The 13730-nt window shown below is 34.8% G+C and overlaps 1 protein-coding gene across 4 annotated transcripts in view; it reads right to left on the minus strand.

The window, feature by feature from the left end:
* Wdpcp (WD repeat containing planar cell polarity effector) overlaps positions 1-13730 on the minus strand; it is a 346394-nt gene that overhangs the window by 154236 nt on the left and 178428 nt on the right. For all 4 annotated transcript variants that reach the window (XM_026387164.2, XM_026387163.2, XM_077791841.1 and 1 more), the window contains one exon: positions 242-305. In XM_026387164.2, coding sequence (XP_026242949.1) covers positions 242-305 — 64 coding nt within the window. The remainder of the gene's footprint in view (positions 1-241; positions 306-13730) is intronic.

Here is a 13730-nt window from a genome sequence, read left to right on the forward strand (position 1 = left end):
TTCTTAGAAAACATAAAAGATCCTTTGGGCACTGGCAAGGAAAATGTCAACAAGTCAAAAGATACTAGATAGCTATTGACCAGTTTCACGAAGGCAAAGCTGCAAGCCAAGATGGAATAATGCTTTCCCACCATGTGTCTAAGGCTGCAAATGACACTAATCCTTTTTAATGGTCATAAAAGCTGACAACTTACTCAGCCTTAGAACTGAAGGCACAAAATCATCTCAGGGAATGACTCACCATAAACAGGTCGCGAGCACCAATGTCAACAGCTAGGAGAAATGCCTTTTCAAATCTCTGGTACCTATGAGGAAGAAAAGAAAGGTATCTTAGTTGTGAAAAAAACATATAAAATGAGAGAACTGTTTGTTTAATGTATTTATTCAGTATTGTTTTGATTCTTTCTGGTGGAAAAAATATTTTCAAAGAGAAGGGATTTGGCCTGCTAGGATCTTCCATTTATGAAATGTTATTGTACTTAGGAGGAGCTGAGACACAGAATCTGTGGAGGCCATAGATGTAATTTCCAAGAAACACAAATTCAAGGACACATTGCTAAATATGGGAAATGACAGCTTGGAAAATACATTTTCATAATTTTTAAAAAATATTTTTTTAGTTGTAGTTGGACACAATACCTTTATTTTATTTATTTTTATGTGGTGCTGAGGATCGAACCCAGGGTCTTGCACATGCTAGAGGAGCGCTCTACTGCTAAGCCACAACCCCAGATCCATTTTCATAATTTTTACTTCAGTGTATGTGGGCATGTGGGTGTGTGTTTTGTCACCAGGGATTGAACTCAGGGTACTTTACCACTTAGCCACATCTCTCAGCCCTTTTTTTTATATTTTATTTAGAGACAGGGTCCCACTGAGTTGCTTAGGACCTCACTAAGTTGTTGAGGCTCGCTTTGAACTAGTGATCCTCCTGCCTCAGCCTCTCAAACTATGGGGATTATAGGCATGCATGCACCACTACACCTGGCTTACTTCACTGTGCTTTATAAGAGAAAATTATGAGGACATAGAGAACAAAGAAAGATAAGAGCAATTAGTCATATCATATTTTTGTGTTTTTTAGGTAAAAGTTGGGATATTAAATGTTGTTTTAGTCAAAAGCTTTATACTTGAAAAGAAATTCTAGGCTGTTATAAAATAGAACAACATAAATGTCTTCTGAACTTTTAAAACATATATTACTTTTCTATACTTTTCCATAATCATACCTTCCCTGAAGTAAAATTTTGATAATTTTCTTTGTGAAAGTCTAATTCTAGGCAGATAAACATGAGAACAACTCACAGTTTAATTATCTCCACAGAAAGTTTAAGATCTATAACAAAAATTATCTCATAAATGCATATATTGCATAGGTTTTCGGAATGAAAGGTGGTCTCTATTTTGTCCAAGTCCTAAGATTTATATATATGTAACTGTCAGTTTCTTTGACTATAGGAACAGAAGATACATAAGTTATTCTCTGTTCTCTATTATATATTGTAAAATACAGTATTAGGAAAGATAATGAGATTTCAAATAAAAATAAGAAGTGTTGAGTATTCATTGTTATTATTAAACATATTTGTTGAATAAAATTCAATACTTATTAATATTATATATGAGCCATTAAGTCCAAAACCTGAAACAAGAGTTTTCCAAGTTATATTTGATGACTCTTGCCCCATCTCCTCCTTGCTCATTCTTCCGAATACCTCCAGTATTTGCTTGAATGCTTCTCAACTGTTCAAGATAATGAGGAAATTACTTTTATTTTTGTGGATGAATAGTGTTTTACACCAGGAAGCTTACTGATTTATTATGTACTCAGAGGAGGTAAAATTTAGCAAGAAGAGGTCAAAGAATTAGCCAGCTGTGCTACTTGTTCATGCCTTCGCTGCCATTTTGCATTGACCTCTACTGTAACTATTCTGGCAACAGTAATCATCCATCTTCAAATGATCAAACCTAAACATAAGTTCTGATCTTATGTGCCCTTTGGCCATATCTAATCCTATAAACTGCCCCTCTACTTCCTTGGCTTTTTCATTTCTTGGATGGAAATTTCTTAGTCTTCTTTTCTAGTTCACATTTCTATACCTCCCATTGAAATTGGTGTTCTACAGTCGTCTGTATTTCTACACACTCCAACCCCAATAGCCTTATTATTACTACCATGACTATGAAAATCAATTATATCAATGACTCAGAACTCTTATCTCTAGGATCCATCTCTTTCTTGAGCTCCACACCCTTTGTTTTCATGCACCCTCTTTATTTTTGTGATATAACATTTATATAAAATTTATGCTCTTAGCAAATCTTTATATATAATACAGTATTTTAAACAATAGAAACAATGCTGTATATCAGGTCTCCAGGACTTATTCATCCTGCACATAGCAAATTTTATACTTTTTGATGCATTCCCTGCTCTTCACCCCTAGGCCCAGCAGCAATCATTCTACTCCATGCTTCTATGAGTTTGACTATAGATTTCTTATGTAAGTAGAATGATATGTAGTATTAGTCCTATTGTATGGCTTACTTTACTTAGCATAACACCCATGTTGTTCATCCATGTTGTCAAAAGAAGGATCTCTATATATCTTTCCCTTTCTCTCCCCCAAACCTCACCCCCGCTAAAGATAAATGACATTCCATTGTCAGTAAATACCACACTTTCTTTGGCAAGTAAATCAGTTTTATTGATTATACTGCAGTGTAATGAATGATGAAAATCACATTAGAACTTCAGAAGTATTTGATTTTTATCTTATTTAATTCTCTTAAGAAATAGAAATTGACTAATCTTCATGGAACTTCCTAATTCGCTTTGTAAATGAGCCTGGTACTGTGAATTTTAGAGATATTCATATGTTGTTTCTGTTGCAGTGTTTCTCAAAATTTTTGTGTCATTGTTTCCTTCTTTCCCCAAGGACCTTTCTCTTTAAAAAATAATTTTTTAAAAATATGAACTCTCCAACTTTTCAAAATGTTGGCTAATAAAACAGTTTTGGTACCCTTTGACCAACATCTTTTTCCCCTACTTTTCGGCCCCTGGTGACAATCATTCTACTCTTTATTGATTTTTGGTTTCACAGGTAGGTGAGATCATACTCTTTCTGTGTCTCACTTATTTCACTTAGCATAATGCTCTACAAATTCATCCATGTTGCAAATGGCAAGCTTGCTTTCTTATTAAAGGCTGAATGATACTACATTCCATATATATATATATATATACATATACATATTTTTAAAATTCTCCTTATTCATTCATTATCAATTAGATTGTTTTCCCATTCTGGCTGTAATAATGTCTTTTCAAGATAGTGATTTCCTTTGGACTTATATCCAGAAGTACAATACTGGAATATAAGGTAGTTTTATTTCTAATTTTTCAAAGAACTATCATATATTTTTCTACAGTGGCTATAACAATTTACATTCCCACCTGAAATGTACTTTTACCTAAATTCTTGCCAACTCCTGTTATTGTTTGAGTTTTTGATAAGAGACCTCCTAATAGGCTTGAGGCGATATCTCACTGTGGTTTTAATTTGCCTTTCCCTAATGATTAGTGATATTAAGCACCCTTTCAAATACCTGTTGGCTATTTGTATATCTTCTTTGGAAGAATGTCTATTCAAGTCATTTGTCCATTATTTTTTTCTTGGTGGGGCTACTGGGTTATAATGAGTTCTATTTATATTTTCGATATTAACCCCTTATAAAATATAATGGTTTGCAAATATTTTCTCCATTTAATAAGCTGCCTTATCATTTTGTTGGCTATTTACATTGCAGTACAAAAACTTTTTGGTTTGATGTAGTCCCATTTAATTTTTTTTACTTTTGTTTCCTGTTCTTCGATGTCAAATCTATTGCCAAAACCAATGTCAAGGAGATTTACCTATTGGCTGTATTCTAGAGTTTGACAGTATCAGGTTTTATATCTAAGTCTTTAACCCAGTTTGAGTTGACTTTTTTGTACAGTATAAGAATATAACTTCATTCTCTTGCATGGGGACATCCAGTTTCCCCAATATTTACTATAGAGACTATCCTTTTCCAATTATGTATTCTGGGCATCTTTTTTGAAAATTAGTTGATTGTGTATGTATGTGTGGATTTAGTTCTGGGCTTTCAATTCTGACCTATAGGTTCATGTGTCTGTTTTTATACCAGTATCATTCTATTTTTATTGTTTTGCCTTTGTAATATAATTTGAAACCAACAAGTAAGATGCCTCTAGCTTGTTTTCTTTTTCAAGGTGGCTTTAGCCATTTGGAATCTTTCTGGTTTCACAAGAAATTTTAGGATTATTTTTTGTTGTTGTTGCTGTGAAAAATGCTTTTAGGATTTTAATAGGGATTACATTGAATGTCTATATCTGTTGTTAACCTAACCTTGCACATAGCTAGACAAGTACTTTACCTCTGAACTATACCCCCAGGCTCTTTCAAAATGATGAAATGTTTTTGCCTTGAAGCTTAGAGGATACTTTATCTTGAAAGTCTATTTTACTAGGATATTTTCTGGAACTGTGGGCTCTTTGAATATGTAAATTTAAGTCATTTATTCCAGGAAAGATATATTGAATGTTTTTACCACCTATAGAGGTACAATTTATTTACAATAAGATTCACTCATTTTAAGTAACTAGTCCAAGGAGTTTAAACAAATGTTTATTGGAACATTACCCTAACCATAATCAAGATACCTAAGTATTTTCCATCACCTCCCAAAGCTTCTATGTGCCTTTTATATGCAGCTGACAGCTGGACAATGGTGATCATAAGAATGCATTTCTCAGATTACTGACTTCAGGGAACAAAGCAGTCCAATGGCCCTCACTTTTGTGATCTGAAATTCACTTCTACATCTGCATTGAGGATATATTTCCCACATAGGCTGCTTCCAGCCAGTGAATGGAGGAGTAAAAATTCTAAGGCAGTTCCATTCCTGTAAAACACAGAACTGTCTCATCATTGTTCTCAGTCCAGCCTAGTGGATAGTTTATTATTCACCTAAAGATTTAAGGTGATACATATAGATTTCTGGAGTTGTTTCTCTGCATAGTACCTCCAGTACACAAACCCACAAATTTCAGCTGCCACAGCTTCCCCGAACTCTGACTAACTTAACAAATTGATCTCTCTGTGAGTTCCCTTTCCTTGTTGTCTAGTCTAAAAAGTACCTTCCATCAGAAAACTGGAACATTAAAGGTTGAGTTCTTTTGTTTTTCACTCTCAGGTATCAGAATCCTATTAAGGATTAGATATTTGGTATCCCCCAAAACATCATGTGTAAGACAACTCAAAGTTTTCTGAGATGAAATGATTAGATTATGAGAAGCCTAACCTAATTAGTGGACTAATCTACTGATATATGCTAATTAGGCAATAAATGTAAGTAAACAATAAGGGTGTGGTTGGAGGAAGTATATCACTGGGGGTTTGCTTTTGGGGTTTATACTTTGTCCATGGTGAGTCAAGCTAAATAAGTCAGCCAATCATAAATAAGTCAGCCAACCTCTGAAACCATGAGCCAAAATAACCTTTTTCTCCTGTAGGTTGTCTTATCAGGTCTTTTGGTAACAGTAACAAATCCTGTACTGCTAAAAACAAATCCTGTACTGCCAATCATTTAGTATCTAAAAATAAATTACAAATGCATTTTTCCCAGTTCAATAGTTGTCTATGACAGTATGTTCAATCTGTTACAAGCTAATCAACCTAGCTGATAGCAGGAAGTTCCAGAAATAATATATTCAACAAATATTTATAACCCTATTGAAAATACTTGGGAGTATCAATAGAGTAGTTAACATTTATTGAGATTTTCTCTATATTGTATACTAATCAGAGTACTTTACATATATTAAGTCACAACATATATTATCTTCACAACAACCTAATACCCTATTCAACTGATGAGAAAACTCAAATTTAGAGTAATGGCTGCCAGATGAAATACAGAATATCCAATTAAATTTGTGTTTCAAATAAGTAATTATTTTTAGTATAAGCATATCATATGCAATATTTGTGACATATTTACACTAAATAATTGTCATCTGAAATTCAAATTTGTGTGTATGTATATGTGTGTGTATATGTATGTGTGTGTGTGTATGTGTGTGTGTGTGTGTGTATATATATATATATATATATATATAATTTTTTTTTTTTTTTGGTGGTGGTGGTGGGGGGATTGAACCCAGGGCTTTGTGCTCGAGAGGCAAGCACTCTACCAACTGAGCTATATCACCAGCTCATTATCTCATATTTTTGCTAATTCTGGCAACCTTAAACTTGCCCAAGGTCCTATAGCTACCCACTTCTATAAAAGGACTTGGAAACTAGCAGTCTGACCCCAAACTCAACCCTTTACCATACTGGTGCTCTATCATTAGAAAAGATTAACTACTTGCTGTAGGCTTACAGATCTTTCTTCAAATCAGGTGCCTGTTTTTTGGGTTTTCTAAATTCAGGATTAGAAATGCCATGCTGCAGTGATTAAAAAGGAATGATCAGGTGACTCCCATGTGTGGCTGTTATACCAGAGAGGAGGGGAGTGAGCAAGATTACCCACAGTAATATTAGCAATATTATTTTGGACCCTTCCTGTTTTAAAATTAATATCAAAAGTTACCATCAGCCAGACTGTTGGCTGTAACTATACTTACTTTCATAGGGTACTTTCAGAATACCTCTACTTGAGATCCTGTGTTGGGACTAAACCGGAGGAAAAACCAATGACATGAGTCTTTGACCATAAGCAACTCATAATCTATAGAAGAGACAGTTATAATACTATAATTTAAGGTTGGTGAATATTCCATATGTAAAATAGAAATAATATTAGAGGCTTAAATAACTCAAACTCAGTTCTGCTTGATTCCAGAGTATGGGCTTTTCGAAAACAATTGCATGTTACCTACAGAAAACTAGACTAAGCCTCAAAAGATAACTGCTGTAGCAAAGCTATTAACCGAGTTAGGGAAATATTCAGAACTAGTAATACTTAATAGAGGGATTATGCACGATAATTACTGTTGATAACTGATTTAAATGTATACAAATGCAATTTTATTCTATCACAAAATACTAAAAATTTATTTTCCTATAATTTTATTATTTTAGTTAATGTGAAAACCAACTAAAATTTCCCTCTAACTTGTATTGTTTCAGTTTAACCCTTGGATAGAACTGTTTTCTGTCCCAGACAATCTCTTTCTATTTGAATTATTTCCAAAGAGAAACTATTTCTGATTAATTATTACAGCACAAAATTAAAACATTATGCAAAAAATGAAATTTTTATTATTTTTATTATCATTTTTCATTAATGAATACTAAGTGGTAGTTATAATCCACAAGAAAGAAAACCCTAAATTGGTTTCTTTTCTTTCTTATCTCCCTTATGTAGGTTTACATACCTTTTAGTAAAAGAACACATTTGAAGTTTGAAGTCATTTGATTTAGGAATAAAATGTCTTATTGTCATTCTCTGAGGAGAAAAATGCACTTAGAAAGAGAAGGCTAATAAAAACTATGGCTGACAAGAACACTTGTGAACCCCTAGCTTCTCACTTCACAGCAGTGCTCATTTCTGCTTAACAAGAAAATAACAAGATCATTCCAGTTTAGTAGGCTCTCCTGGATCACTTTCAGGGCATAGGCCACATTCAAGCCTTCTTTTCCAAATGTCTAAAATGGAGAAAGTTACAAGTAGAGTATCTTCTCCCCTTACACTGTGTTTCTCTTCTGCACCTCTGGTCTCTTAACAGCTGTATCTGAGCCCCCAGTCCTTGGTCCCTGATAGATGTGGGTTTAAGGCTTTTACCATGAGCAGCTGAGAGGTTACTGTGCATCTGCTTTGAAGTTTTAGCCCCATCTCTGTAGAGCACAGTACAGGGTACGTTAAAGAGAAGGGATTGTGGTGCAAAGGGTATAACTCTGCCTGCCTGCTCCATTTTGACCCTAAATTAGCTCCCTGCTGTGTGCAAGCACTTATATAAGACTTTGGAGATCTTCTAGCAATTTGCAGGCATTTTAATGTCACACACAAGTTACAAGCTTCCATGATACCTGCATAAATACAAAGGATGAATTTATATGTTTTTAGACCTGTCTCCCTCCTCTGCTCTCCAGCCTGAAATCTGTTTAAATAATAAAATATTGTTTTGAAACAATAGCAATTCCTAAGTATCTGTGTCTGTATCATTTAAAAAGATCTTAAAACAGTATTAGGTATTTAACACTTTCAGTGTTTCCTATTTTTTATGTAAAGGATGAGAAAATACAATTTCTTCTCCCAACCAACTTTATGGAGTACCATGATAATTAGGTTAATATATCACAATAAACATGCTTCAAAAATCAATGTGAAACTATTTTCTATGTTCAGTGCTGATATCTTTTAATATTACAAGTTGATAGTATGACTAAAGATAAACTGAACAGATGTTTAATTATATCATCTGATAAATAAATTCAGAGAATCATAGAAAGTTGTACTTGAAAAGACAGCAGCTGGAAGTCTGAACACAGTTCAATGTTTTTGATTTAATCTGGGTTCAAAAGCTAAGAGAAGAGGAGCCTGGAGCCAGGGTCTCCTATGGTGAAAAGAAGGTGTTGAGCACATGACCTCTGTGTGCCAGACTCCTTCTTTAGCCTCCCACAAGTCTAGGGAGACACATAAAGGGATGACACATTCTGTAGCTTCAGGGTGCAAGCTGTGTCTTGAAAGCTGATATTCATTCTCCACAAATAAGATAAATCTGACATGAATTTGGTGACTCCTGCTATGTCCTAATTGGCATGAAGTAATGATTATACTAATGAGAAACTTGTAATCTTCTAGCCCTTTTTAATGAAAACTACTAAAATATTTTTATAATAATTGTATTTCCATTTATGTATTATTTCAGTCCTATTCCTAAATTCCATAGTTTTTTTTATTTATCAATCACAGCTTTTATTTGTAGAACATCTTAATACAAAATACTTTCTAGTAATTGTCTTATTAGATACAACACTCTGGAGAGATAGGAGGGCAGGTGATTTGATTTCCCAATATATAGTCAAAGAGTTTGTTAAAAACTCTTGTTTTTGGTAGAACTGAGATTGAAAACAATATCCCTTGACTCCAGTGCTCTTTCAGCTCCACCATTAATAGTTTAGGTGCAATTTAAAAGAAGTCAAATTCTTTACTTCACAATAAAATAACTCATTTTTTATACCTTTATTTTATTTATTTAGTTTTATGTGGTGCTGAGGATCGAACCCAGCGCTAGGCAAGTGCTTCACTGCTGAGCCACAATCCCCAGCTCAAATACAACTCATTTTTAAATTCCAGGAACTTCTACGTAGACAACCCAATCTCCACTGATCATCAGTCCTGGAGACAGACACTTTCTAGTCCCTGGCAAAGCCCTTATTCCTAAGGTTGTACTCAGCCTTGACATATTTCTTTTCTTTTCCTGAAGGCACTCTAACTTATCCCCGTTCTCCGTTCTTCCTTTTTTTTTTTTCTATGCCTATATCTTTCCCCTGTTCTAACATCTTTCCTTTCCCTCTCTTCCCTTTTCCACTTCCTCTCTCCCTTCTCTCTTTTTCTTCCTTCTCTTTCCCCTTCCCTCTTATGTTCATCTCTCTATACTACCTTTCCCTCCCTCTAGTATTTACCCGGTGTTTGAGTCTTGGCAATCATTCTGGTTCCTACAATAACAGCCACAATAGTAACAAATAGTCTTGCAAAATTCCTCTTGCTAATGAAATAAAAACTTGCATTTCCAAAGCAAATACATTAACTTTTAAAATGTAATGTTCTAGCAATCCAATCAGAAAGTAGGCAAATGTAAAGAAATCAAAAGGAGACAGAAGCAAGTGCAAAGGCAGAATAGCCAAATGGCAAAGCCAGTAGCTCGGCAGACCAGCCATTTTATTTATACCAATAGGTTACATTTGGTCACTGGCCTTAGTAGTACATTACTATTTATTATATCACTTAGTAGGTTACAGCAGGTTACAATGTAAGATGTTTTTGTTTATGGTTAGATATGTGCTCCAGCCAAGCATTCACTGGTTATCTTAAGAATGCCTGGGAAGCAGAATATTCCAGCCATGGGAAACAGGGCCCCTGTTATTCCCTGGGAGTTTGCTCACCAGAGAAACACTGTCCGTACAGTCCCATGGTCAGAACCCTGACCGGCAAAGAACAATGAAAAGATATTTACACCAGAAAGTATATGGATGGAAAATAAAAACATGAAAGGATGCTCAATATCATTAGCCATCATGAAAATGTAAATTAAAACTCCAATGAGTTATAACCAACATGGATTATAACAATTAAACTAAAAAATGATGACACTGTTGGCAAGAAGAAACCAGATCTTTCATACACTGTGGGAATGAAGTTAGTGTCATTTTGGAAAACAGTATAACAGTTCCCCCGGCCCCACCAACCCAGTACTGGGAATGAACCCATGGGCACTCTACCACTGAGCTACATTTTCAGCCCTTTTTATTTTTTGAGACAGGGTCACACTAAATTACTCAGGCTGGCCTCAAATTTGCAATCCTCCTGCCTCAGGCTCCCAAGTTGCTGAGATCAGAAGAGTGTGTCACCACACCCATTGGCAGTTTTCTTATACAACTAAGCACATATGACCTACCACACAACTTAGGAATCACACTCCTGGGATTTACCCTAGAGAAATGAAAATTCACATCCATACAAAAACCTAAACACAAATGTTCGAGGAAACTTTGCTGTAACAGCCCCAAACTTGAAACGCTCAAAACATCCCTTGATAAGAGAATTCCATGGTTTTTTAAAAAGTTCACTTTATAAAATAACATTTCTCGGGAGAGTCAGATTGGCAGCTTTTATGTCAAAAAGCAACATTCATTAAAACATTTCTAAAAAATCCTTCCCCCAAACAATGCAAAATAAAACAAATCTCAGCTTTGAATAAGTTGATAGGTCAAATAATGGAATCTATGTTTTGATATAACTTTAGTGATGCACTTGCTTTTCAGAGAAATTTCATTGAAAGTCTTCATTGCAGATGACACTAGAGAGTGTTTTTCTATCAAACAAAAGCTAATCAAGAAAAATACTTTACTCCCACAAACCTCTGTTGACTTTCATTTTTTAAAATTGTCTAAATTCTTTCCATTTTTTCCAACATGAAAAAGTCTTAAATTGCCACCATACCTTATTCTAAATATTTAGTTTTAGCAGAGGTTTCCCTTCGATGTCTATATCCAGTGAGTAACCTCCAGTATTATCTCCTCCCAAGGAAAACCTTCCCGTTATACTAACCTCTCACTACTTAGCTGCTTCTCAATAGCCTGTGTTTATCTCTGAATACAGGCACGTGGCTCGTTCCAGCAAAGTGCTTCCGGCTAAAAGCAGATGTTAATTAAAAAATGCTGATAACAGCCCATGGCACCTGTTGTTTCTCTTCTTTTGCTCAAGCTCCAGTATGCTAAATTCTATTCTTTATTTCAATAATTCTCTGCAGCTTTTCTTCCATTCCGGCTGTAGGTCTTTCACTGTGGTGATCATTTAAACTTAACAGGAAAGCCATGTTTTATTGAGCAAAACTATCAGGTTGATTACACACACAGTCAGCTCAGGCAGCCCAAAGTCACTGTTCTGATTAAGAATGAACTACTTTTTCTCCCCTCCACCCCCCCCCCCATTTCTGGGGAATTGAATTCGGGGCTCTCTGCCACTGAGCTACATTCCCAATCCTTTTTATTTTTTTATTCTGAGATAGGGTCCAAGATGCTGAGAATGGCCTCAAATTTGCAATCCTCCTGCCTCAGCCTCCAAAGTTGCTGGGATGACAGAATGCAATCCTGCACCCAGCAAATACTTGATTTTTTTACCACATATTATTTTCTAGGGACTATAAAAAATATTCAGTTTTTTAACTACTTACATCACTCTCAAATAGTATTCTCTGACTTCCTGTTTTTAAAGTGAATGATAATTTCTATAGCTGTTTAGCACTAGTTACTGCGATGCCTATGTTTTTTATAATTCAGTCTCCATTTCTGAGAAGTATTTGGTTTAAATTCATTGTTGAGCAATCTTTTCCTGAAGGCTCACAGATGCTTCACTGAAGACTTTGATATTTGGGAATATTTGCTTGTTGACTCTCACCTTGACAAAAATCTTCACTAAGTATAATATTTTTGAGCCACAATGCAAAATTCTTTTCTTTTTCTATATTTCAGGGACCTTTTTTGGCATTATGTATTTGAATATATCTTCTATTTCCTTTATCCAATGTTGAATCATCAGTCTTTTATAACTAACACATATTTCTACTTGCCTACTTGCAAATTAACTCAAATCTGTCCTGATTTTCAGGGATGTCTGTCTACTCTGTTTTATGCTGTTTCTATTGTATTGAATTGGAGTGTTTAGACCACTTTATATAACATGATTATTAAGTTTGGGTTTAAATTTACAACCTTACTGTTTTCTTTTTTTCTTTTTAGTTATACATGGACACAATATCTTTGTTTATTTATTTTTATGTCGTGCTGAGGATAAAATCCAGGGTCTCACACATGCAAGGTGAGCACTCTACCTCTGAGCCACAACCCCAGCCCAAACTTACTGTTTTCTTTTTTTTTTAATAAAGAAAGAGTGAGAGAGGAGAGAGAGAGAGAATTTTTAATATTTATTTTTTTTTAGTTCTTGGCGGACACAACATCTTTGTTGGTATGTGGTGCTGAGGATCGAACCCGGGCCGCACGCATGCCAGGCGAGCGCGCTACCGCTTGAGCCACATCCCCAGCCCCAAACTTACTGTTTTCTATTATTCCATTTATTCTTCATTTATTCTCCATTTGTCTGAACTTTGGATCAAGTATTTTTAATGATTTCATTCTATCTCCTTGATCATTATCAAGATGTTTTTTCCTCTTATATTTCAAGAATGAACCTAAAGGATTTTTTGTAGTTGTGGTGGTGGTGGTGCTGGGGATTGAATCTAGGGCCTTATGCATTTGAGGCAAGCACTCTACCAACTGAATATATCCCCAGCTCAAGCCTAAGGTTTTAAATGCAAGAATAATGGTTTCAAAAAATTACTGCTCAAGACATAAGAAACATCAAAGTTGAGACTCATTTACACCTACAAAACAGTAATGTCCTTATTTTAAAGTAAGCATCTTGACATAGCATGCAATTTTGCATCATGTTACTTTTTACAACTACTTCCGTAGTTGTGGTTATAGTATTACCTTCTAACAATGTAATGATTTCTTATTAGAAGATCTATTAATAAAGTGGGCTATCCTTATAGAAAAGGAAAAAGAACTATATATAATCATACTTAAAGATCCTCAAAAAGCACTCTAAAAGATTCAAAATATGTTTCAAATACTTAGTAATTAGGAAGACACAAATATATATTTCAAAACAGTATTGTGCTAAATTGGGAAAGAGTAGTGGCATTTTCACTGATGTCTCAAATAAGACAAAGTTATCTTACCATTATTCTTTTTTTTTAAGAGAGAGAGAGAGAGAGAGAGAGAGAGAGAGAAAATTTTTTTAATATTTATTTTTTAGTTTTCGGCAGACACAACATCTTTGTTTTTTGTATGTGGTGCTGAGGATTGAACCCTGGACGCACGCATGCCAGGTGAGCGCACTACCTCTTGAGCCACATCCCCAGCCCACCATTATTC

This window comes from Urocitellus parryii, chromosome 12 (assembly GCF_045843805.1).
Source record: "Urocitellus parryii isolate mUroPar1 chromosome 12, mUroPar1.hap1, whole genome shotgun sequence".
Taxonomy (NCBI): Eukaryota; Metazoa; Chordata; class Mammalia; order Rodentia; family Sciuridae; genus Urocitellus; species Urocitellus parryii.